The following is a 26,479-nucleotide window of genomic DNA, read 5'->3' as shown; positions in this document are numbered from 1 at the left end:
ACAGACAAGGAGCTGCCAAGCCTGTGATAAATCACAGCTGGACAGAACTTTGATCTGAGTGCTCCAGGCTCTTTCCCTGCTCTTCCTTAACATCAGCTCTGTGGCCATATCCATGTCACAGGGACAGTTGTACTTTAAAGGCAGTCTGACCAAATCTCTTCTGTTCTGATCACATTCCATGAAGCTTTAGGACATACGGCTTTTTCTGCTTTTTTATGGAAATTCAGAAGGGCTGAAAAAGGGATAACCCCCTCACCCCAAGGTGCTTCATTGATGTCTCTTCCCTGCCTTTAATGAATCCTAAGTCTCAGAGTTTGTCCTGCTCAGAGACTTCCCTACCAAGCTGCTCCTGAAAGTACCACATACCTTCTCTTTCTTGTCTTTTGTCTTCTTTTTCTCTTTATCGCTTTCCTTTTCTTTCTTAGAGGATGTCTGTTTTTCCTTGTTCTCTTTGTTCTCTTTCTTCTTCTGTTTCTTTTTCACTGGGCTCTTGTCCAGGCCATCCTCCTAGAACATCAGTCACAGCACAAAGTTGGAGTCCCTCACCTCATGTACATTTTCTTCCATAAAACATCCTTAAAACACAGGCAAACTTTTGAGGTCCATCCAGATTTACCCTCACACCTCCTTAAGCAGACAGCAAGCCCTGCTCAAGCAGCTGCCATCCCCCCAGTGTGACAAAAGGGTATGAAAACCAGCCCAGCCCCACTCTGTGACAAGCTGGCAAGCTGCAGAGCAGCCCTGCTCTCCTGTGCCAGCTGCGCTCCAGAACGCTCAGCCCCTGAGGTAGATACTGATCAGCACACGAACAAAAAGCCTCAGACTACAAGCCAAACCACTCAAAGACTGAACATTTTCTAAGCAACAGCATGACCTTGGTAAACTCCAGTTTCACCACGGGCTGACGTGCCCAAAAGAAGAGGGAAACAATTCTTCTTTCTCTCCTTTATAAGGGCAACAGGCTTTGTCCTGAGACAACCTTTCCCCTGAGTCAATACGTGGATGTTTGTGGCCATTCTGGGATGCCCCAAATCCCTTAAAGCACTGGCCTAAAAGAATAGGTGGGGAAGGTCCTTCTTTCACACCAATAGCTGTATGGGTGGTTTTGTGTGTTTGCCAGTCCTGTGGGAATTTGCTCTTAGTGCCTCTGACTCCTGGGGGCTTTGCTGGGAACGCTTTCCAAGGTGAGGTTGGGCAGTAACAGCACAGCCCAAGGAAACCTGGAAAAGCCACTATTCACCAAGGCTGACCCACCTTGACTTCACCTTCTTCTGACTGGTTGTCTGAGTGCCGAGGAGAGGAGAGTTCATTCCCATGCTCATCTTTGACTTTGGGAGCCTTGTTCTCTTTCTTTACTCGTGGTTTCCTCTTCTTTAGCTTGCCCTGGTAAAAACATAGAACAAGTCAGGGAAAGCAAATAGCTACAGCTACTTCCTGGGGACATTTCCCATCTCCTGAACATTGTGCAAACAACTGCAGGTGCTGCACACTGGCAGGAAGCCTGATGAGCCCAAATCCTTCAGTATGTGCAGTAATAACCTGCCCCTTATTAGTTATCATTTAAATTAGAAATATCACAGTACAAACAGACAATAGACAAGTCCATATTCCTTCACAGAAATGATGTCTGGTGATCTGGGAACACAGAGTGTCTCCTGCCATCAGCAACCACTCCCCTGAAACCCCCAGAATCAAGCAGCCACATCTCACCTCTTCCCCATCTTTCATGTTTTCTTTCTTGTCCAGATCCTTTTTCAGCAGTTTCAATAGATAATCAACTCGGGTCTGGAGCTGTTTTCCCTGAGGTTTCTTATCTGTCTCAACAGGTAGGATCTTTGATAAAGCAGAAAAAAGCAATATATACATACCCATATGCACAAAGCTTGACAAAAGATTTACACATCAGCAGCAGCCCTTCCAGGCCCAGCAAAGGGCAGCATCTGCTGCACCTTCTGAGGGAACAAGAGGGCTCAAAGCCTGCCTTCCCCCTCTCAGACTGTCCCTGTCTGGCCAAAGGCAAAGCTCCTAGGAAGCAAGCATCCTTCCCCTTGGAATCCTGCAGAAGTTAAAGGATCCCAAGGCTTGCTAAGCCTTGCAAGCTTGCTAAGCTCTCTTGAAGGAAAAAATTCCTTTACAAGCTATACATGGAACCTCAAGTTGCAAAACCTCGAGTCAACTCGCCTTGACACATCAGATTTGTTTGTGACAGCCTGGTCACTCTGGTAACCTGAGGCATCACTACAGCAGGGGCAGATACACAACTTTTAGTGGAAAACAAGGCTGAAAGGTGACACTTTGTGGAGGAAATAGCTCAGCTGGCCAGCTAGGTTTGCTTCACACTCCACTGGAAAACGGCTGGCGTGTCTCAGGCAGCTGTTTCCATTGCAAAGCACCTTTCTGAGCTCCACACATGGAGGGCTCTCAGGCAGGGCCTGATCTTTGCTAAAAGCACCAGCAGGGATGTCACAGGAATGCTGCAGGCTGGCAGCAAAAGCTGCTGTGGAGATTCCCAGTGCTCCTCAGCCCTGTGCTGCAGTTTCCACACTCTTTCCACCCCACTAACACAAGGGATGGTGGATTATTTTTAACCCAGATCATTTCAACATGGTGTCTGTAAGCTGTTCTTGTGGGGATGACTGAGGAACAGAGGAACTAGATGGAGGCTTTCCAGCTGGCTGTGCTGCCATTCCCAGCCATGTAACCATACCCTCAAAACTAACACAGACCAGCCTTGACATATAAGCAGTGTCAAATCTGTGAAAAATTATTCCCACTCAAAAATTCACACTCAGCTTCTTGTGAGATGCTCAAGGAAACATCAAATCACAGCCTCTTTTATCCTGTGCATGGAACCACACATGTCAGCACTGCCCTTTTCTGCCTGCATCATTTCAGTGTGGTTCACCTGGTAACGCTCACCAAATGACACAACTCTGCTTTCCATCGAGCATGCAACATTCCACAAAAGTCACTGTTTTCCTAATTATTATTCACCATGATTTTTGGAGTAGTTACAAACATAAGCATCTGTTTGTGGAGTAAATGAGGCATGTTTGCTATGAGCCCTGCAATGGACCCAATGGAAGCACCAAGCAAAGCGACCTACCTTATCAGATAACTTCAACTCCGGATCTGTTTTAATTAGCTCCCAGTTTCCATAACCATGCTCGTAAATTCCCACTAACAAGCGAGAATCCTCCTCCACTCCCCAGTCTACATCAAAATGAGCAGCTTTGACACGGCACGTCAGGCGGTACCTAAAGGTATTTCAAACACGAGCTACTTTTAATGCTATGGAGGACAAAGCAAATCCACACATCCAGGCTATTCTCTTTCCACTACAAAATCCAGATTCCCTGAGCCTCTTTCTGCATTGCCTACTTAGCCAAACTCACTTCTTCCTTTCCTCTGGATCCGAGGGAATGGATTTGTGCAGCATTTCAAACTCCTCTTCATGCTGGATGATGGACTTCACATTGACTTGGACACCAGAAATCTTGATGGTAGGACCTCGTCTCTTTCCAGGTCCTTTCCCTGCTCAGCAATAAAACAGCAGTTAAGAGAACTCTTACAGAAGGAAATGTCTCTGTAAAATGGCTTCACAGACAGAGATCAGCACCTTGCCTGCAGCCTCTTATTTAAACATAAGGCCCAAAATACAAGTTTTCTTCCACTATCTCATTTAGATGTGCAATTTAAACTCCTCCCAGTATTATTTTCTTAAAAATACTTCTAAATATACTGGAGCTGTTAATTCTGCAGTCTTAGTCAACTGCAACAGGCGCAGACCCAGCAGGAAATCCATCCCTCACTCTGAATGTCCAAACAAACAGCAAAGAACAGACAGACAGACAGTGGGTGGTGATTCCAGCTCCGGGAATTGCTAACTGTGGATCCAGCTTTACCATGGAGGACACAGCACCAGTTTGATTTCCAGTCCCAGGAGGAGATGAAGTAAGACCTGCTTTGCTTTGTGGCTCAGCATTCAATAAGCTGGTCACTTCAGCCTCTCCCCACAAAACTCATGTCCAGCAGAAGCTGACAGACCCAAGTGGCACTGTCCAATCTGAGCAGAATGCTCAGGGGTTCCTCTCTGTGGGTGAGAGCTGCCTGGCAGAGATGGGGTGTTTTAAGTGTGTTCTTGTTCACTGCTTGCTTCTAAGTCACAACGTGACCTCCCTGTCCAGCATGGGAATGGTTTCCTCACAAGCTCCATGGAACACTCCCAAAACCATCCCAACAGCAGCACACAACTCCCTTGCCTACCTTCTGCTGGATTTTCCTTCAGCTGCTCCTCATATTCCTGCATTGCTGACACACAACTGTTGTGGATGAGCTCCCCTAACCGCTTCAGGTCAGCCACAGACTTATCCACCAGCTCAGCATCCCGGGCAATGCACTCCAGCCTGGGAAACAGGGAGAGTTTTGTGTTTGATGCAGCAAATCTTCTCTCAATCACTTCCTATTCAATTGTTTCACAGCTCAGTGCTGTACAAGTATGAATGTATGAAACATGCACGAGTTGAATTCGTGCAGGAAACAACCCAGGTTTTGTCTTTTTTTTTTTTTGGTCTAACAGCTGCAGTGCAGATGTAGAAAAACTGATCCAATCCTTTGGAATTTTTAGTAGCAAAGCAAAGCTGAGAACTGTCTATCCTGGGGACAACAGGGACCCTCCATGACTGTCCAGTATTCCCTCAGGCTTTTCCAGCCACATTAATTCCATTTGATGGTCCAAAGCTGCCATCTGCTGTCCCTTTTGCCTGCCTGAAGTCAGTAAAATCAAGACTCACAAGCAAGCCTTGTATTTCATACCAGAAAAGTAGAACCAGATGAAGAAGCATTGAATTTCTCCTACAATACCTTCAGGGAACTCTGCCTTAGCCCTGAGACCTTCCAGAGCCAGCACAGGGCCAGGGCTCTGCAGATCCACATTCGAGGACCATGCCACTCTTTGTTTCCCTTCAGGAAGGATAGAGGATGGAAAGATGCTCCAGACTCAGTCCTGAGGCTAAGGTGCACGGAGAAGCTTGGCATTTTCTGTTCTGACAGCTGCTCCCTCTCCTTTCTGAGCAGAGTGGGAATTCCCCAAGGGCCAGACTGTGCCAGCAGGACAGTGCTGTGCCACAGCCCACTGCCCACAACAGCTCCAGCTGGTTTTTAGCCAGCATTTGTCAGTGCCCATCAACAGAGACACCTGGGACCGCACAGCAGTGCCTGGGGTCTGATGGCAGGACAGAAAGGCTTGTGCTGTCTGTGGAGCTTGTGTCAAACACCCAGAGCAATGTGTGCCTGGCTGTGCTCACAGGTACAATGTGCCTCCATGATTCCCCTCTGCAGCAGTCCAGGCTGGCACTCACCGTTCCAGAGGCAGTCCAAACTTCTTGTACGCCTTGATAAACCTAAAGAGAAAAAAAATTAAAAAAGAAACAAACTAAATGCCATAAAAAGTAGGTCCAATTTCATAAATATGCTTGAATACATTAATTACAGCCTGTCACATTATCACCCTTGCATTCCCCACTGATCAGCTCAGCATCCCTCAGCACTGGGAAGCTGCATCCATTAGCCCCCACAAAGAGTTTTGTGACCTTGGCTGAAGAAGAACACAACATTGTTAAGAATGTTGAGTGTTTGACAGATGAGGAAAAAAAAATAAATAAAAAGAGGAGAGTGGTAACTGTAGGACAAAAAAAAAAGAAATAGAAGAAAGCTTTGGCTCACACCATGTTGGTAATTATTAACTTCATTTTTCCAGGAATGAAAGAGGCATTAAATCAATGTCATTAGTAATTTTAAAGCTCAGGCTGTAAATGTAGCAGCCCATCACAGAAGAGCCAAATGTGTCTCAATCCTTCACAGAGGTTTGCTATTTATTTTCATGTCTTATTTTTATTGTGAAAATCTCTGCTGTGGCTAACACAACTTTAGGGCAAGAGGTACAACAATCAAACATTGCCTTGAGCTGTAAGTAGACACAATGGCTACAACTACAGGTTATTTTTAAAATTAATTAATTTTTTGCCTTCTTTTTTTCATTTTGTATTCTTTCTGCTATATCACAATAAGCTAAATGGCTGTTATACTGCATATTGTACCATGTCCTTCCTGCTCCATGGTTTCAAGATGGTTATGGGGCAGCTACCACAGCCCAAAAACTCTGATATCTCCTGATTAAAAATACACCAGCTCAGAGATAGAAAGAGTTAAGGAAAACTCCTAAGTCCCTCTCTTCCATCTTTGGCTGAACATCTGGGTAGAGCTGTAAGACAAAGATCTCTGGGAAAGACTCAAGAATTAGAAGATAGGAGAAGAAAACCCCAGCTGACATCAGAGACTGACACACAACCACTCGGATCAACAGGACCAGTGCTTCTCGTGAGGTCATTTTGCCAGAGCCTGCCTTTCACTGAGAGCTTAAATCAGCAGGATGACTGCCAGAAAAATGTCAGGAAGGCCAGAGCCCTTGGCTTCTCCAGCTCTGCAGCTCATGGCACCTAAGAGCTCACGTTATACGACATTAGCTCGATCCACTTGGCCCACAAAGGGCAGTTACAGCACCGATTAATTTTAAGAAGGTACCAGCTTCACAGTAGCCTGACTAAAGACAATCCAGTTCATTTTGCACTGACCTGAATGCTAAGGTCATCAGCTGGGGTCAAACTGAATTATATAAAGGTGCAGAAAATGTGCCAGTGAAGCAGCTCTGCCTAACCACTGACGTGCTTACAGGTTAACATGCCCTGGTTTAATCTGGGATTTTCTCCACCTGCATGGGATTTCTATATTTGTTTTCTGAACTGTCTCTTGTGCCCAGCACTGACCTCCTGATTTCAGCATCAGTAAATCCTTCCACAGTGTCTTTTCTAACACTCCGAGGGCGTCCCCTGCGCTTCGGTCTCTTCTCGTCGTCGGTATCGTCAGTCTCGCTTTCTGATCCAGATGATCTCTGAAGCCTTCTCTTGGTCTCTGCATCAGATTCACTGTCATTTGTCTGAGCCTGCACGTACCAGAGAAACAGCAGTGCAGTTAACAACTGCTAATACAATCAGCTGACAACCTTTTCTGTTCCTCTGTGCACTGGCACTATTTAATGGACTGTGAAACACCTGAGCATCCATTCCTGCAGTTGCAGGATCCCAGGTGACCAACCCAGAGAGGCTGCACACCTTGCAGCTCCCAGCTGGCTGAGGCTGTGGTGCTCATCCTCCTTTTACAACCACCAGTTTCACAGTTGCATTTTGATCTACTAAGAGATGTTAAAATATTGATTTTAATTGGTTTTTGCCACAGTTCCCTTAGACTATTTTGAAAACCGTGACACTTCAGTAATTAACCTGGATTCATCCAATATGAATTATCCTTCTCTGTGTTTTTAATATCAATATTTTCCCCCAGCTCACCCCAAAGAACAGGTCTCTGTCATCCCCTAAAATCTCATGTCCCAGCAGATCATCCTTGCACAGTCAGCTTTCTTTTGGACTGGGGTAGATCCCATTACCTAAAGAATTTGGGAAGCCACCACTTCTTTGGCTCCTCAGGATCCATCTTTAGGCAAGTGCCACCCAGGGAGCTAAAACGCCCAAGGAAAAGAGACAGCCAAAAAATGGCAAAATCTGAAGCAAAATCCAATACAATTGGATACTTTGCTTTGTGGTCACTACTGATTCTTTTGATTTTGTCTGCTAAGGTGAGATGAGTCGCACCAAGTCCAGTCTGGGCCCTCACCCTGCATCCCAAACCATTGGTCCAATGCAGAGTGCCAACAAGTGGTCACCGTGCTCTCTGTGCTTTATCCCCAACCGACTTTGGAGGAGGGAAAGATGCTCAGATGGCAAGGAGGCTTCTCCTGAGCATTCCCTCTGCCAGCTCTCTCCACCAGCCTCTCATCCCCTCAAGATGGGCTGTACCTTTTTAGTTGAGCTCCGGATTCGAGGCAGCATGTAGATTTCCTCCAATTCTTTCTGCCTTTCTTCCTCCTCCACCTTTTTCCTCTGCTCTTCTGGAATGATATCATCCCAGTCCTTCTGGGACCGCTCATCCAGCTCTGTCTCTTCCTCCTCCATGGTTGCAAAGTTGGCAACCTTTAACAAGCAAAGAAGCTTTAGCAATTCCCTCCCCTGGCAGGAACACCCCAGAGCTGTCTGCTAAGCCTCAACTTCTTCTCCATAGGAATTCTGCCAACACTTCCATAACTACTTCATAATTGATCCCTATGTCACTACATTCCTGGCTCCTTGCCATGTCTTTGGACTAACAGCTTTTGAGGAAGTACGTGCAGTTTAAGGAGTACTGCTGAGTATTTGTAAATTATAGAGTTTGTTTCCAAATTTGGTAAATTCTGCATTTTATTCACAAATTTTATTCACTTCAAAACCACTTTGTTGAAATTAAATGAATACCTACATCAGGGGGTTGGAACTGGATGATCTCTAACTTCCCTTCCAACCCAAACCACCCTGTGATTCTGTGATCTCTCCGAGGTGTTCCTGCCTGTTACTGAGCTCACCACCATGGCAGGGTGTGGGGAGCCACATTCCCACACCCCACTACTGAGCCTGGGGGTCCATACCTTGAACTGTGAGAGCAGCTCGTCGGTGGCACTGGTGGACACCTCATTCTCCCGTGTTTCAGCCAGACGCAGAATCTCATCGATGTCCATCTCCTGCCAGTCAGGGAGAAGGAGGGATAAAGCAGAGGGTGCCAGGCACAGCAGGAAGTAAGAGGCTTTGAGAACAGACTCGTGTGCTGATATGAGCTAAATAAAGTGCAAATATCTGCAGGGTGTCATCCTGGAGGGCAGGGATGAACTATCTCAAGTGGTACAACGAAGTACAAATAAGGTGACAGGACAGAAGGAAAGGACCATTAAGGCTGAACAGTGGGGAAAATTCCCAGGCAGTGAGATGTATGAACTGTAGACTGTTTCCTTGAGGGGAAGCTCTGCTGCTTGGGTCATTAAGAGAATTGGTCAAAACACTCAATGCTAAACTGTCTAGCAATGTTGCACTGAGGCAGGAGAGAGCAACCTGTTTGCTGCACTGTGCTGACTCCTGCCTCACTCAGAACCACCAAAAAAGGATGCTGAACAAGTGCTCAGAAGAGGCAGGGAGAGGAGCCTTCAGCAGGCTGTGCTGTCACTAGCTAATAATCCTCAGGAGGCAAAGGACTGCCTTGGTGACCATTTATTTAATCCCCAACAAGGCTCTCCTCATCCCCTGATCCTCCAATCCCAAACTCTGCTTTCAGATTCTCCAGACTCCCACGTGTCCTATTCATCACCAACCTGCTCTCACACACAGGACAAGAACAAAGCAGGAGCAACCACACACAGTCGCTCTAGCAGACCTGCAGAGCACTACAAACTGCTATGTGATTTCAATTTCAAACTACCTGAGGCTCTGACTCTTCCCCTTCAAGCTCCTTGAAAAGATCTTCAGCTCCAAACTTCAAAATAGCTGTCAGCTCCTCTTTGTTGAAGGGATTTGAGCTGCAAGAACAAGAGAAGGAAAAGGTGTTTTGAGCTGTTCAGTCAGAACTGCTACAGCACAAAACCATACCAAAGTTTTTCCTAATTGAAGCAAGGAGTAAGTTTTCTACCCAGCACTATAAAAAGCTTTGTTAATAATCTCTCTCCTGCTCTAGCACAGACAAAGACTGCAATGGGAATCACCTCCATCTACTGGGGGAAATGAAGAAAATCTGAGGTCACTGCCAAAATGCAGCTGTTCCACAGCCAGGTTCCCTCAGACCAGGATGGGTCTGAGGTGGAAGACAGAAGGAAAAACAAGTAGTGCCCTAAAACTAGTTTTAAATTTCTGATCATCTTTATCCTATGTGTCCAAATTAATGGCTGCAGAAGCCAAACCTGTGGAAGCTGCCATTATTTATTAGCCTTCTGCCCTGTATCCTATCAAATAAATACTGTGAAATGCCAGCAGGTGAAGCTGGTTATGCCACGTGCTCCAGACATTTCTGCCTCCTGGCACCATCACGTACTTGGATCTCCCAGAGTTGTTGTCCAGAACAGTCCGGCCAGTGGTGTCCATACGCTGGATAACCAAATGATCCAGCACCATCTTCTTCTTGGCTCTCTCAATGATCTCCTCCTCCACTGTCCCCTTTGTGACCAGGCGGTAAATATTCACCTGAGAGGCAAAAAGAGAGCACAGCTATTTCCTGGACAGGCTCTGCTGATACAGCAATGCATCCTTCAGCTGTTTTCACTGTGCTGCTGGCATTGTCTCTTCATGTACAGATGTGCCTTTCCAGAAGGAAAACAAGCACATTCTCTCTGTATCTCAGGAGATCCAGTTAGAATCAGGATGTACTGATCCTGTAGTGTGACTAAGCACAGAGTAAAAATCTTCTGAAACAATCACTCTAAATTTAAAGTAGCACCAAACTAGCTTTTCACATCTCTAATAACCCCTAGTAAAGGTGGATGCTCTACTTTCTAAGTTTATCAGGGCAAGAAAGAACAGAGTCCACTAGGACTAGGCTGAGAAGTGCAGTGCCATGGGCTGGGTTCTGGGTTTGCTCAAAACCAACAGAAAGAATTGGCACCTGCCAAATCTGGGCTGGGTTTTTTTTGTCTCCTACTTTTTAAATGAGAGTCCCTCAGCCAGCGCTCTCTGGAGCAAGGACTGGGACAAAAAGCCCATGTTTTCAGAAGCTTTGGTGAGGTGAGAGGATGTTTAGATGCCCACACTGAAGCCACAGTGAAAACAACCCAGGCAGCTCTTCTGACCTGCTTCTTTTGTCCAATCCGATGAGCTCGGGCCTGAGCCTGAAGATCATTTTGGGGGTTCCAGTCCGAGTCAAAGATAACAACAGTATCAGCAGAGGCCAAATTAATTCCCAGCCCTCCAGCTCGTGTTGACAACAAGAAACAGAAGTCCTGAGAAGGGAAAAACAGAAAGCTTCCATGAGTTAACCAGCTTGTAACTGTGGGCATAAAATAGCAATAGTGACTCAAAAGCTGTAAAAGGAAATGGAAGGAAGGCTCTGTTGCACTCATGCTTCTTAAAGCAGAAAAAGGATTTCCTTCCCATAAACCCTGTTCATGCAGGCTGAGCAGCAGCACCAATCTTTAGGTCCAGACCAAGGGTGAGGCAGTGCTGGCCCAGGTGAAGGGTGTGAATCAATATGGGAGAGCAACACAAGCAGCTCAAGGCAAGGGCACCCTGGAGTTACTTCTGAAGGTCAGACCGTGCTGCCCACCAGACTCCTACAAAGGCAGCAGACAAACACCTGCTTTTTGTCACCTGAATCCTGTTAGGAGTGAGATCAGCAATGAACAGATTGTGCCAGGTTAGAGCCAAGATGCCTGAGCCCCCATGGATGTCCTCAGGACAGGGAAAAGGACAGGTTCTATGGGCATTCTTGCTCCTTCCCCCACTCACACACTTTCTTTTGATAACTTTCCTACAACCACAATCTTTCACAGTTCCCATGTGAGCCAAGAAATCTGCTCCAGCCCAGGCTTTTGAAGTGAAGAAAGGTATTTCTCACAGCTGGGTTGTCTGACACAAAAACAAGTGTCTTGCACCAGTCACTGTGAGTCAGCAAGCCAGATGAGAGGTTTTAGATGCCCTCTCCTATTACACTGGAGACTTTCACCTCCAGCACCAGACTCCACTGCCTGCCAACACTTAAAATCCTTCTTTTGCCTCTGTCATTTCATATTCAAAACCAGCTTCAGACTGGAATCACTCAGCAACCATCTCATTCTCCAGACCAATAGGGAGAGAATTGCTAAATTTTGGCTCTTCCCAGCCTCTTCAGGACTTTCTGGAAATGTGACTTGCAGCCCTGTTCCTTGGTTGTGAGAGATTTAAAATAAGCAATATGGCTGGTTGGAAAACCTGCCATATCCGTGTCTTTAAAAGTACCTGGGGTCCTGTGAAATGAACTGAACTGAACTAATCCCCTCTTGTCAGTCACAACCTGTGGCTCAGCCACAAACCCTCAGCCCAGGACTGCAGTACCTCGGAGCCGTCGGCGTTGAAGTGATCCAGCGCCTGCTTTCGGATCTCCCCCTTGATCGAGCCGTCCAAGCGCTGCAAAAATCAACAATAATGATAAAAGAAAGAAGGTAAAGGAGCCCTGAGGGACTGCTGCACCCGAGTGCTGTCAGCCCTACAGCCCCCTTTGCTGCCTGCAGCGTTTATTTGTTAAAAATAGCCACCAATTATAAATAACTGCACTGCCTCAGCTGTGTCACAAGGGCTGGGGGATGCTCAGGGAACAGGCACAAAGCGGGTGACACAGCAGCTCCCATTACAGCCTCCCAGCCAGGCTCTCTGTGCTCACTGTCCTCAGGGTTTATCACATGACAGAGCCCAAAGCAGGGGCCTGTCAGAGGAGTTTTGCAGAGATGGGGCCACACTGAAATGAAGGGACATCCCAGTTCCCTCCAGTAAGTGCCAACCCCAGCCACCAACCTCCAGGGGACTCAGCGACTGCCAGTGCTCAAGCTCCCTCCACTTTTTCCCACACTTTCAAGGGGACCCCACTGTTTTCCATGATGGTGTTTCTCACCTGAAAAGGGTAGTGTTTGATAGTCAGGTACTCTGCCAAGATGTCCAGCATCCTCACCATCTGGGAGAAGATCAGCACTCTGTTGCCTCTCTCCCGCAGCCTGGTCAGCAGCTTGTCCAAGAGAATCAGCTTTCCACTGCTCCTGATCAAAGACTGAAGAAACAGCCATCATTTCCAATCTTACCCTTATGTACATCACACAGAGACCTGCACAGACCTGCTCCTTTTGGAGTCATTCATCTCTTGTACATCTCTAATCTAATCATCTGGATTTACACAGCAGAGCCCACACACACAGTGAATCACACAAGATAGATCTTACACTGCCCGCAACTCCTGTTCTAGAAAGCCATAAAATGTTGCCTACAGTGAAGGGCTGGGGGTTCAAATGGCTTGTGAGAACTATTTTTAAAGAAGTAGCTAAGGTTTCACAAGATATTATTATATTGGGAGGACAAAAGAATGAAATTTAAGGGAAAAAGGTGGTGACCAAGGACCCCACTCACCTGCAGGGTCTCAAGGCCATTCTCTCTCTCATTTTCCTCAGGAGGTTTGATAAGGTAGCAGTGGTTGCAGCACTTTTTCAATTCCATCACAATATTCAGGAAACCAGACGTGCTTCCCCTTGTTCCCTTTGAAAGAGCTTTGTAGTTTCTTGTCAAAATCCACCTGCAGGCAGGAAAATTAAAGTATGGATCATTACTCAGTGCAGAGTGGAGTCTTGGAGGAACAAAACCTCCAGGAACAGCTCATTCAGGCATCAGTCTACCTCCCTCCATCTCACCTCATTTCTCTTACAGGATGCTTCTTCCTCTCTAAAAACCCTGACCTGACTTTCCTGTTGATATAACCACAACTTAATATTGAACAGCATCCCAACTTTGTGCATATTGTCACTCTTACCCAGGAAGGATATAACCTCTGTCCTGCAAAATTGGCCAGTTGAACTGTACCACTCTACAAAAACATCTTCCAGAAGGAAAGATACCAACTACCCCACCTCATATTCCTACTGGGAAGCTCCCAGTACTGCAGGTGATGGTGTCACATTGCACTCTGAAGGCCACAGTTATGCACAGAATACTGGAACACATTGCCAAGGCCCCCAGAAAGATGTGCCCATTTCTACTGGCACTCCCAGAATCTCATTCAGTGACTCACTTGTAATACTGCTTCTGCAGAGCAGACATTTCCACCCGCAGGATCTGCTCCACTTTGGCTGGCAAAGATTTCTCCACATCCTTCTTCACTCTGCGCAGGAGAAATGGCTCCAGGACTTTGTGAAGGCTCTGGTAGCCATTCTCTCGACCTTTCCCGTGATCCTCCTCAAAATCCTCCCAGAACTCAAACCTGGCAACAGAAAGGAGGAGAAGGGAGGAGTCAGAATACCTCTTGTCTTATGGCACCAAACAGCATCTATTGGATACACTCCTGCTGCACCACAAGAAAGGAGACCAGCAGTTTAATGGAAACACAGTGGAAGAGAACAGATTCACTCTGCTCTGGTTAACTGAACAGACTGGTGGCAAAGTTAGAGGATCTCTGGGCTTAGACACCTTCCTAACATCTTATATTTGAGCTCCACACTGAGTCCCAGGACCCAAAATCCCAAGTTTCCCACTATTTTACTCTGTTGGCATTTACCTGGCAGCAGTTTCTGAACTTTCCACGGTGCCTCCCCCAGGCACGGCTTTGACAACTGGACTGTTTTACCCTGCTCTGATGGCTCTTTTGGGATTGTTGCTTCCTCTGACAGCTCCTTTGAAATGTGGAGATCCGCTCTCCTCCACTTGGGAGACCTCAAGCCTCTCTTTCACTCTTTCTGTGATCCAACAAAAAGAATTTGGGGGACAGCTCTTCTTGCAGTGAAACATAATTTCAGTGAGCTTTGGGGCATGCCTGCCTTAGCCTTAGAGATGCCCGTAACTCATTTTATTCTAAAGAAAACAAAACATTTGTTACACTGTGGACACACAATCATCCAGACAGCACTCCCAGAGCTGCCATGAAATGGTTGGCAGAGGTGCCTGAACCACAGTGTATTGGAAACCTCAGAAATGGCTGAAAAGATTGCTTAAAACAAGTTTAATTTTTTAGAGATGGCTGGAAGACAGCAGATAGATTTGAAAGGCATATATCAGGTTTCCCCATTCAGTTTGCTGCCAGAAATACTGCTTGTGTTAGTTATTTAACCTTTGATTTTCCCCACTAATGCCTGCTCTCCTATCATTGCTGTCACACCACTGAGTTTAATTCAGGGATTTAATTCAGGGATTTCTGCCATTCTGCACTCCCTTGAGCCTATTGAACAGACAAGAATGGACAGAGGCATTTCTTGGAAGGCCCAAAAGGACTCACTTCTCTGGCATGATGAAGTGCAGCAGGGACCAGAGCTCCTTGAGTGAGTTTTGGAGCGGGGTGCCAGTGATCAGCAGCCTGTGGTTGGACTTGAAATCAATCAGTGTTTTGTACAGCAAGGAGTCGTCATTTTTCAGCCGATGGGCTTCGTCCACGCCTAGAAAGGCCCAGTTAATGCTTCCCAAAACAGTCTGGAGGAAGAGAAGGAAAAACAGGCATCGAGGAGGTGCTGGGTCAGACAGGCCCCACCACCCTGCACGTGTGTCTCCCTCCAAGGCCAGGCAGTGTGTGCTGTCCTGGGTGTCCTCACCCTGCGCCTGGACACTCACTTTGCTTCTTGCTAACAAAACCTGGGGACCAGGGTGCCTTCCCAGAAAGGAAAAGGTGAAAATCAGCCATGCTGTACAACACTCCTGCTGTATCTCAATAGTCCTGCAACAGGCACTAATCCTCCTTTGCTCTACCCAAAAAGCACAGTCCTTCCCCAGATCTTTATTTCCCCTTTGGGGCCCTGGGTCCCACTGGAGCAAGAACAGAAGAGCAGATGAACAAGCCTAAAACATTCAGGTAATCCAATTTGAATATAATTTTTTTTAAGGGTTTTTTTTTTTTTTTTCTGCTAGGACTCAGTGATACACTGACAGAGATGATAATATTTCCTAAATAGACAGATTTCTTGTAGATGTAAAAATTCAAATACAATTAACACTGTGGCCAGAGGTTCAGTGTAATGTTTTGTCCTCATAACAAGCCTAAATTAAACCAGGTAAAAATCCAGGTTGCTGGACATGCCAGATGTCTCATATGTAAAAAGAATAGCACAACTGTGCAGTGAAAGAGTGAAGGCACTGTAAAATGTAAAATGTGTCCCACTTTCCCACATGCTTGCATTACTGGGAAGGAAAAGCAAACAGTGGCTGCAGTTCTCCATCACCACAGAGGGAAGAGATGAAACCCACTAGCTGAGAACTGGCTTTCCCCTTTGAAAATGAGAGAAAGTCTAAGTAAAAGCATCCTTGGACCATTACTCACCTTATCCTTCAGAAGGATCTCATAAGTTGTGATAAGTGCATTGAATTTCAATCTTTTAGACTGAGAATGGATCCATTCGTATTCACGTATCTGTGAGGGGAGACAAAAGTTAACTTGAACACGTTACCAAGAGGAAAGAGTTAACAATTGTTATTTTTGTGTAGCTGTAAGCCAGAGACTCCAACCAAGTTCAAAGCCCTGTTATTCCAAGGTGCAATTTGATGAGCTCAAGGTCCCCAAGGAACAATTTTTTTTTAGAGCAGACATGGTTCACCTGCCCTTGCACAGGTAACAAAACAAGGTTAACTTGCTGTTGTGACATTGATAAGCACATCACCTCACTGCAGACACCACTAGAGTCCCAACACTTGTCTGAACAGTTCCAAACACTGAAGAGAAGCACTTTTACACTGCTGGACTTCTTACTGCATGTTCTAGTCCAGATCAGTACTGGCTCCCAGACTCTGAGAGAAGCCAGTACTCCTGCACACAGTCCAAGGCAAAATAAAACAGAAAATTCCCTGCAGCAGTGAGTTACACCCACACACTCAGCTACACCAGCTCCAGCTGCCTGCACTGCTGCCAGCACTATCCACCAGCCTCTCCAGCTGACTGTGTCACACACATCACACACAAGCTGCTGCTTTGCACCCAGTGCTTCTCCCTGAGCCCTCACCCTTTGCTCTCTGATTACACACCATGTTCCTGCTCATCAGGTCTCCAATGTAAACCACCACGTTTATCTCAGGTGCCCACACTTCAAACTCCCTCTGCCAGGAGGTGAGGGTGGACAGGGGCACGACCACCAGGAAAGGGCCGTACAGCTGGTGCTGATGGAACAGGTATGACAGGAATGAAATTGTCTGAATCGTCTTGCCCAGTCCCATTTCATCAGCCAGGATCACGCTGTTGTTCCTGAGAAAGAGGAGAACAAACAAAAATGCTGTCTGAGTGCACGTTTCTGCTGCTGCCCATTTACTGTGCTCCACATGAACAGCAATCCACAACAAGGACAGAGAGGGGCAGTGCAAAAACAGTTATTTGAACACTTCCACGTGGATCCCAGGGACAGACAGACTGAACATGCCACAATAACGTGCAAAAATGAACTATGATGACTCCAAACTGGAAGAAAACAGGCAAAGGCAGAGGGCAATCAGTGGCCTAATTTTAGAAGGACATTTCTCAAAAACTTCAATGAGAATATAAGCACACTGAGCCAGAAAACATTTTTTCCCATTAAGTCAGTGGAAATCTAGGGCTGATATGTACCAGGCTCACATAACAGCCAAATTCATCATGTGAACAGGCCCAGACAGGGAAAATGCATTTTGTTTTCACACAAGGTTTCTTAAGCTCATGCTTTAGGTAGTTCCTGCTCACAGCATCTGCAATAACATTTGAAATCTTCCAAGCTGCAGAAGGAGGGTGGGTAAAGACCTCACTTGAAAAGGAGGAGTGCCAAATCCTTCTGGGACAAAAAAGCCACAGAATGAACATCACAGCCTCTGTACATACTTGCACCAGGAGTGAGCAAGCCAGTTGAGGCCCTCCAGCTGGTAATCCCGCAGCTCCAGGTTCTCCCCACCAATGTATGAGGGCTGCTTCTTCAAGGCAACAAACCTCGGCCTCTGCTTCAACACCTGGAAAAGATGCTGACATAAGTCCACTGAAGAGAAAGACAGAACTCTCAGTGGCTGAAAAGCTGAAAATTCAGCAATGAAATCTATGAGTTCAGCAAAGAGTGTGTATCTCTTCACTGGTTCAAGTTCATCCACATTTTCCTAGCCAGTGCTTGTGTCTGCATTTCTTGTGATTTGCCTGCTGCCCTCTGGTTTATGATCAGGCCTCTGAGCCCCCCAGGAGTGTAGTAAGCTGCACAAAATACATAAGGGATGGAACAAGCTCCACTTCCTTCTTTGTCCCCTTTTGGTTTTTCTCCCATTATTTCTGTCCCTCTCCTTCACTGTATCAGCATTTTGCAGGCTTCCTCTTTTCCCAGGTGTGCTGTTTTTTCATCCAACTGATATTAAAACTGCTGCAGCTCCTTCTGAGGAGGAAGCACTTTGTAAGGATTAATTAAGCCTCCCACTCCCCAGGGGGACATAACGTTCTCACTGTGCACAGAGTAAATGAAACTCAGAGGGGTTCACATCTCTGCTTGAAGTACAATACGAGCGCAGAAAACAACTCTTCAAATGCAGGTGGGAGGATGGGAAAATGTTCTCTGACATTTATCCTGACAAAATTTCATGTTCCCACTGCTTGCATCTTCCCCCAGCCTGGAGGAAGCCAGCAAAAGAGAGAAGGCAGCAAACCTTGCAGTCCCGGGTGGGAATCGTCTTGGAGTTGTTACGGCTGTTGAAGCTGTCAATGCAGTGCTGAAATTTCTTGCTGATCAGAGCCTCATCTTCCCAGCTGCACTCGGCATAGGGCAGCCCCATCCACTTACACAGGTACTCAGGGTCATTCGAGGAAGTTTTACGACTGTTTGCTGTAAAATATGCAAAAAAGCCCAAACCTCAGCAGCTGTGGTTGAGCAGCTGAACCACAAGCACAGTTCACAGCCTGGACAGACACAGGACAGGTCTTGGCTCAGGAAAGGTGTAGAGAGACCAAATAAATATTCCTTTACCTGGGAAATCTGAATGTCCCGTGGCAGACTTGCTGGTCTTCACAGCTGTGTTTGGAGAGAAGGGAAGGGAGGGTTGGAATGCTGGCAGCCAGCAGAGGGAGCAGGGCAGGCGAACACTGCCTCACACCCACGTTTTTACAGAAATTGTATTGGAAATAGGTTAAACAGCTCTCCAAGCCAGTTCCCAAAGCAACTGGGTGCTGGCACCTCTGACTGACATGACTGTGATATTACCAAAGTGCTCAGTAAGTTCTGTTTCTATTTTTATTAATCAATCATTAAAATCTCACCCCTGAGCTACCTTGCAGTCTAACCACATCCTCAACCACACCACAGAAAGTAGATCTCACAAAAGCCAGACCCATTCTGCTGCTTTGGAAACAAACATCTTGCATCCAAAGGGTTGAAGACAAAGAAATTCAGTAGCCACAATTTCAGCAACCCAGTCATCCCATACTCCAGGCAAGGAGAGTCACTGATTTGTACTGCTTGTAAATACAAATCTGTAAACCTGGATTTCTACTGTCCAAATTCCTAAATTTCACACAATGAAATGCAGTAAACACCATAGGTTTTCTTCAGGGATACTGGAGGACAGGGAAAAAGAGACAACTGCACAATCATTCTGCTGTCACATGGAATAAAGTTCCCATTCCTGCTTCACCCCTTTACCAAAGTCTTGGCTCCACTTACCAATTACCCTCTCCACTATCTGATACTGTTTGTTCAGCTCTGAAGCCAGCTCTTGTTGGCAGTTGAAATATTCTACATCTTCAGGTGATACCTTGCCCAGCCTAGATGCAAAATAATTCAAAACAAAATTAAACAAACAACAAAAAAAACACTATAATGCTTCTGTCATAGTGCTCATGGATGTTGCATATAGGAAATCTATATGCATATTTCCTATATGATTCTATCATTCAGACAAGTCACAGAGGGAAACTACTGTTATTGACATATTTTTTAAATTTCCTACAATTATAAATTATTGCTGAGAAGCAAATGTCATAGATGTTCAGATTGTCTCCCTGTTAAATGCTGCCTTATTCTTATGCAAGAATCAGTGTCAAAACAGGAACCAAATAGAGATGGAAGTTGCTACTCCAGCTTTAGCACTTTGGAAAGACATTGTAGCTCCCCTTATAGATCCTCGGGAAGCTGGACATAAACTGATGCAAAAACTTGCACACAGAGCCTAAAATTAGCAAGGTTAATAAGGCTGCAAGCCTTCACAGCACCTTCTGGGCCAGGTGAGTCTGTGCACCATTTATTTGCCATTAGCCTTCCCAATTCTTAAGCCTAGGAAGTGGCAATAGTGTGGATTTCATGCCTTGTCCTCTCCATTTTCCAGCCATCCACACCACAGGTATCATTTCTGTGAGGGGGATGTTCCTCAGCAGGCAGAGAGAGACCAGAGTGCACATGAAACACACTTTGTAAGAAGAAATCAAACATTTTCAGTCATGACTCCTCAAACCTCTGTCTAAAAACAATTTGCCCAAGGCCAAATCACTGCCTGAAGTGAAGCCTACCATTGCTTGATCTCCTCCTCTTTTTTCTTGAAGTTTTCTAGCTTTTTCAGGCCCTTCACTTTCTGCTGCTGCAAGGACTCCTCGCTCTCCCACGTGCTGTGGATGTATGACCAGCCTTTCCATTTGATCAAGTACTGAACTTCCCCCTCATCCTTCTCGGGGTCGAAGTCGGCGCTGGGGTTGCCGTTGGCCTCGGTCACGTACACCGTGGTGGAAGCTCCGATGGCTGCAAGAGAAACCAGCCTGCACTTGGTACCCTCGTTATCAACCACTGCACATCAGCTGCACTACAGCAGGAAGTTACTCTTCTAATACATCTTTTGTGGGAGCACAAAGAACATCCAAAAGATTCTGCAACCCTATAAGGCAGGCACACAAAAGTTTCCCATGCAACAGAATCTTTTTAAATCTGTCATAAGTAGCTTTTCTTTAAGTATAATTCAAAGGCCTCTCGAAAATGTTCACAACCATTCAGTTTTACAAAAACACTTTTGTAAGGCTCTGAGAACAAAACATTGGCTTTATTTTCATTATGGCTTTGTCAATGGGGCTATGAAAACTGACTCTCCTAGATCTGTTTTATATTTCAAAGCAGAGAAAAGCAGGAATTGCAGAACAATGCCTGCGTCTTTAAAATGTGTGCAGGCTAAATGAAAGCTGCCGATCACATAAACTACAGAGATTTTAGGATTTTAAATATTATATGTTACAAAAGCCATTACATATTACAAGTGGTAAATAAGAGGCATAGAGGAAAAGATGAAAAGCACTGAAACAACCCTTGGCCCCACTTTAAAGTTGCAAAAGTATCGCACCAGCTCAAGAGAAACCGTGAGCGCGCGCGATTGCCATCAGAAATGAAGGCTTCTTCCAGAGCCACGCACCTCCCTTTTTTCCAAGCCTGATGTCCAAGACTTTCTCAATAGTTTCACTGTTGTCTTGTTGTTCATCAGCTCCTTCCCCAGTCATCTCTATCAGGTCATCAGAATCCGTCTCAAAATCATCATCCTCTTTGTAGCTGAGTAAGATCAAAACCAAACTGATGTAAAACCCTTGACTCTTCCCAGCCCACCAACAAAGAGAATAGCTCAGACTGGAGCACCTTCTCCAGCACTTATCCTGTGGTTCAGTGCATGTTCAGCACACACCATGTCTTAAGTCATCCATTCAGTATTTTTCCCCAGGACACTTATCTACACTTTATCAGACTAATTCTCTATCTTGCCCATGTAGCTTTTCTGACCATGGCCAACATCAGATGATTCATAAGGTGGAACAGTCCCTGCAGGAGAAGCAAGGCCATAACAGAGAAAGGGAAAGATTATTCTGTGGAGGTTGCAGAGCATCAAAAGGCTGCATGGGTGCCTACACTGCCCTAGGAGCTGCATTTCTTTGATGAATGTTTAACCACCACAAAATATCATTTGGAAGGCTCCTTGCAAGTCCCTTATTGGGACTACCCAAAAAGTGAGAAGGTACACTGGGGATAAAGCTTTACCTCCACCCTGTCTCTACACACTGTCCCAAGGCACTACCTCTATCAGCCACTCTCAGACAATTGGTCCAGTCCAGCACAGCTGCTCCCTTTTGCTCATTTTCATCTATTATTTGCAATTATTAATCTCATCTGAGAGTGCTTTAGAAATATTTGGCAAACCTCCTCACGTTTCTCTAAGAGGGACTGGTAAACATTCCCTCCTTCCCAGATGGCAAAATGAGGTAGAACCCGGATGTGCCCAGCAGGAACCTGTCAAAAGAGCCACACCTCAGCCACAGTCTCTGCAGGGCAGAGCAGGGTCTCTGCAGGACCACACAGGGAGTCAGGGCCCCCAGTGCCCCCCTTCCCCAGCCAGCTCTCACCCCCACGCAACCCCACACTTCTTCACACCTGACATTTTTGGCTGCTCTTCGCCGAGTTTGTCTCTTGGGGGTCTCATCATCTTCATCATCATCATCATCTTCAGATGAGTCTGGTTTCTTCCTCTTCCCACGCTGGATTTTGTGGGGCTTTTTGACACCAGCTTTGGCCACTGTTCTAAAATAAGAGTTAATAAAGCCATAATACAGCATGGTTTATGTAAATATCCACTTTAGTAAGTACTTAAGGAAGCACAAATCTCAAATATTAGACTCCTAAGGGATTTAATCTGCTCTAACTATCATGGAAACCACTCTAGTGCTCACTGGAGCATGAGATGGGGAGATGAGGGAGTAACTAGGCCCGAGGTTTACTAGGTCATAAACAAAGGTAATATTGCAGGAAAAATACACATTCATTAGTGACAAATAAGAGATTTCCTCTCCACACAGCACAGGCAGAAAAAGAGACTGAACCAACCATTCCTTACCTCCTCTGGACAGGTCTTCTTGCTTTAATTTTCTTCGGTTCAGGCTCACTCTCTCCACTGGTGCCATGCTCCCCTCCATCTTCATCCTCTTCTCCAGCAGAGACCTCTCTTTTCCATTTAATTCTGCAGTCAGAAATATGTGTCATGAAGGGCAATGGTATTTCTACACAAATACTTTGCTGAACAAATAGTTGGGGCCATAAATACAGGAAAAAAGCTCAAAGCTGTATCCTTGGCTGTTCTGTGCAATGCAGGGGAAATGCAGTGTTGTGATTCTCTGCTTTTAGGAGGGGGGGTTTCAGTAACCTGAGGTTTTGTTCACACAGTGGCAGAACAGCCTTGAGTGAGAGCAGCTCTTACCACATGTGCTGGTGGCAGAGCTGTACTGCTCAAACCTGGCTGGGCAAGGGCTTTGATTATGGTTGTTTTTTCTCTACTTCTGCATTTTTTAGATGTGCTGGAAGGATCTGAAGAGGAGTGTTCACTGTCATAGAGCCTGAGCCACAATGTGCACAGTTACATGAGCTCCTGCTATGGAAATTCTCCTGCCAATTCAAGTTTCCAAGTGTGAAGCCAAGTCACACTGTACCATTAGTGGAAGGAAGCACGTTCTCTGGGGGCATCTAGGAACAAAGCTGCAGCCCCAAAATGCCTTTTGGAGGAGCCTCTCCTCTCCCCAAAAGGACAGGAAGGGTCCACAAGGATCATTGCCCTTACCCAGGAGAGATCCATACTGCCACAGTGTTCCCTGTGCTTTATCACCTTCCCTCCTGCAAGGATGGGTACAGCTAAATGAAGAGTTAAGCACAAGATGCAGGAGAAAGCAAGCAGGATCATGTGGCTCTGTTTAGATTTTCTCTATCAGGCAGCTCATAGTTCCCCACTTCACTTTAGTGTTTGGAAAAACTAGAAGGTACTTCTTAGATGGGAAAAGGCAGTAAAATATGACTGTAACTGAACTCAAGTTATGGTGCTTAGACAACCAAAGCATTCTTTATGGAAGTTCTTTTGTTTTAACAGAGGGTTATAAAAGATAAAAGAGGATAATAATTTGCCATTTTATTCTCATTAATCAAAAAGGTGGGAGGAGAAGGGATTAAACTGTTTTAAGTATCTCTGAAAGTGAATCAGTAACCTGATGGAAAAGTGAAAGACTGACAACTGAAAGCGAACCTGACTCATTCAGATTCCATCACAGACACAGCAGGAAAATACAAACAAAAAAATGGAAAATTGCATCCATGTACAGATTTATATTCATATTTCAATTTTAGTAATACAAAGTATTATTATAGTACTGATTTTACAAGTTCACCATGTTGACAGCTCCTATCAAATAATCCACTATTGTTCTGAGAAATAAACCAAAGCATCACCACTCAAAACCCTTCCCTTAGAAACTTACTTTCTTTTTAATTGCTTCTGGCGTCTTCTTTTGGGGCTCTCATTTTCAGATTCGCTACTTGCCTTTAATTGAAAAGAAAGAAAATCAAGTTGTAGGCTTCAGTGTGGACTGGCTCCTCCAGGGTGCAAGTGAAACTCGTGCTCATGGGCTGAGCCGGGGTCCTTTCCCTGCAGCCTGAAGGACACTTTGGTGCAGAGCAGCTGCCTCCCAGCACCGCCACCTCGGCTGCCCAGTCCTGTGGTTCTGCTCTCAGTGTGAAGAAGAAAACTCTGCAGAAAGCCTGGAGAGCTCTACAATATCACCTATCTTGAAGTCCCTGAGCTCAGGACCCATCCACCCCTCTGTACCAACCCCCAGTGCCCGACAGACACCACGGCAGCAGTGGCTGGGCAAACCTGCAGTGTGTGCAACACCCCAGGGATTGCAAACCATGGGTGAATTTATCCCAACAAATGCATTATGATCTCTGCTTTCATTGCACAAACTTCCTACAAGGAATGAAATAAAAATATTGCCATAAAAAGGCAATATTCTCATTAAAAGAGTCCTTGTCTTGCTGTTGTTTTTTTTTCTCCCACAGCAAAAGTCATCAAGGACCTTATGGGTCAGAGCTGTGTCCTGCTGCTTTCCTTCCTCCTAGTCCTACAGTCTCCACCAGTAAAGTCTCTCTGGCTAAATATATCTAGAGCTATTCTAACTACTTGCAGTATTATTTTGAAAGTGGGTGTCACAAATTCCCACAGACCAAGATAGCTAAAATAATCTCTTTATGCTGGTAGTACACAACCCCATTTTCATAAAAACTAGTCAACCATGAAAACAGATCACCACACAGATAACATGACTTCTCCTTAGCCTCCTCCAGAAAACACAAATAGGCAGGAACAAAACTGAAGAAAACCCATGTGAGATTTCTAAAGAAGTATTAAAATGACAGAAGTAGCCTCCAAGATTGTTTGCTCCACACACTTACTGGAAATCTTCTGCTTCTAGCTGTTTTTTTGCCACAGCATTCAGCTTTGGCTCCAGGCACTGTCTGTCCATCACCATGGGTACCAGAGTTTGCATCCCAACACCCCCACTGCCCTCCTGGACAGAGCTCACACAGCTGTGCACACAAGGACCTTGTGAAACGGTGGGAGCTGCAACATGCATCCTTCATTCCCATTTTCCTTCCACCCACAGAACTTTCTGTCTCAATTGCATCAGTCTGTCCACTAAAATTCTCTAAAATACTGGATGCCTTGTCTGACCATGAGCTTTCTTGGATCTGGTGTCAGATTTGCATGTGGCACAATAACACCTTTTGCACCATATTCCTCTACAAACATGTGTTCATCTACCTGTTTCATGGCCCTGCATGAAATCCCTGTCTCATTTACCAACCATGAAGCAAGACAGACACCGTGCAGAGCCCTACCTAACCTTGCAACACAAGCCAAGCATTCCACAGATTGCAGTTCTGACAGACAGACAAAATTTAAAAGTCCTCAGTTTTCCTTTTCTCTTTTGATTTCTCATCTACTTTCTGAAGCTTTTCCTTTCCAATTGGGCATGATTTTAACAGTTGCCCCTCAGTGCACGTTTACTTTTGCTGTCTTTTGGCAAGCCACAAGTAAAGAGAGGTGGATTTCTCTTCTGCTCTGCGTCAGAGATCACATTGGGAGAAAACCAAATACAACCTTTAGCTCTTTGAAATTAACTCCACTTCTGTGCCAAAATCCCATTTTCCAAGTTTCTAGTGTCCATTTTCCTAATGCTTGTACTTCCCCCAGCTCTGTTACTCTCTCTACAAAGCTGATGATAATCTCTAAATGACTCGACTTTTCCTCCTCTCTTCCACCTTGAAAAATGTAACTTGTGACTGCAGCTCAGCTGCCTTTTCTAACATTTTTCAAAGACAGCATTGTCTGTTTTGGGCGTGTGTCAAGCCCAACCCTACCTCCTCTGACACAGCCAGTCCCCAGCCTGAGTCATCTGCCTGCCTTGTGCTCCCACATCTTCCCCATCCCCGTACAGAGTGCTGGCAAGTGCCGTGCTGCAGCTCCTCAGCCTCTCCTCCCCACTCCCTTGTGTCTCCTGGGTGGGAAATTCCTTGGTTAAGGAAGCACAGAGGACAGCCAGAAAGCCAGGGGATGCCAGATCCAGAGCGTGCACCTGAGGCCCTGTCTGCCTACTACCACCATCAGAACAGACTGGTTGGGAAATCACTTGCAACTCCAATTTTAATAATGTTACCTCCCCGAATGACACAAGCTAGACTGGCTAAGTCCATCCCCAGTCCCTGTGGGATTTTTGTCAGCCCAGCACGAGATGCTGGGGTCACACTGCTCGCTCCAGAGCCCAAGTGCCAGTGCTGAGCTCAGGCTGCCCTGCTCAGGTGCTGCTCCAAGAAAGACAGCCCTGGCTCCCCCTTATCAAAATGTGCCCAACTTATTCCTGCACCACTACATCCAGCTGGACTAGGATCCAGCCCCTTACAACTTTTTCATCTCCAGCTAAAGGGATCAGCCTTCCCTCTCCATGCCTCACTGACTCCTTCCATCAATTCTTTCCATCTCCCAGCACATGAAGTGCACACACTTTTACCAGATTAATTGCACTGTATTTTGCCATGGAGCAA

The 26,479-nt window shown here is 45.8% G+C and overlaps 1 protein-coding gene across 12 annotated transcripts in view; it reads right to left on the bottom strand.

Annotated features, from left to right (window-relative positions):
• The window catches only part of CHD2 (chromodomain helicase DNA binding protein 2), an 80,074-nt gene that overhangs the window by 7,731 nt on the left and 45,864 nt on the right, over positions 1-26,479 (bottom strand). For 11 of the 12 annotated variants that reach the window (XM_015638714.3, XM_033516983.1, XM_033516985.1 and 8 more), the window contains 29 exons: positions 23,857-23,918; positions 22,452-22,574; positions 21,992-22,138; positions 20,988-21,121; positions 20,104-20,329; positions 19,262-19,362; positions 18,569-18,613; positions 18,252-18,427; positions 17,452-17,576; positions 16,632-16,848; positions 15,934-16,023; positions 14,902-15,092; positions 13,705-13,893; positions 13,050-13,212; positions 12,544-12,696; positions 11,991-12,062; positions 10,751-10,900; positions 10,000-10,148; positions 9,394-9,490; positions 8,573-8,665; positions 7,911-8,084; positions 6,825-7,000; positions 5,361-5,402; positions 4,267-4,406; positions 3,396-3,534; positions 3,107-3,257; positions 1,711-1,833; positions 1,255-1,383; positions 367-507 (listed from right to left, as the gene is read on the bottom strand). In XM_015638714.3, the coding sequence (XP_015494200.1) occupies positions 367-507; positions 1,255-1,383; positions 1,711-1,833; positions 3,107-3,257; positions 3,396-3,534; positions 4,267-4,406; positions 5,361-5,402; positions 6,825-7,000; positions 7,911-8,084; positions 8,573-8,665; positions 9,394-9,490; positions 10,000-10,148; positions 10,751-10,900; positions 11,991-12,062; positions 12,544-12,696; positions 13,050-13,212; positions 13,705-13,893; positions 14,902-15,092; positions 15,934-16,023; positions 16,632-16,848; positions 17,452-17,576; positions 18,252-18,427; positions 18,569-18,613; positions 19,262-19,362; positions 20,104-20,329; positions 20,988-21,121; positions 21,992-22,138; positions 22,452-22,574; positions 23,857-23,918 (3,918 nt within the window). Of the gene's footprint in view, positions 1-366; positions 508-1,254; positions 1,384-1,710; positions 1,834-3,106; positions 3,258-3,395; positions 3,535-4,266; positions 4,407-5,360; positions 5,403-6,824; positions 7,001-7,910; positions 8,085-8,572; positions 8,666-9,393; positions 9,491-9,999; positions 10,149-10,750; positions 10,901-11,990; positions 12,063-12,543; positions 12,697-13,049; positions 13,213-13,704; positions 13,894-14,901; positions 15,093-15,933; positions 16,024-16,631; positions 16,849-17,451; positions 17,577-18,251; positions 18,428-18,568; positions 18,614-19,261; positions 19,363-20,103; positions 20,330-20,987; positions 21,122-21,768; positions 21,851-21,991; positions 22,139-22,451; positions 22,575-23,856; positions 23,919-26,479 lie in introns of those variants that run through there. The other variant, XM_015638721.3, reaches the window with a different exon arrangement.

The sequence above is a fragment of the Parus major genome, chromosome 10 (assembly GCF_001522545.3).
Source record: "Parus major isolate Abel chromosome 10, Parus_major1.1, whole genome shotgun sequence".
NCBI classification, from domain to species: Eukaryota; Metazoa; Chordata; class Aves; order Passeriformes; family Paridae; genus Parus; species Parus major.
The sequence above is the reverse complement of the archived record's forward strand: the minus strand, read 5'-3'. Positions and strand labels throughout refer to the sequence as shown.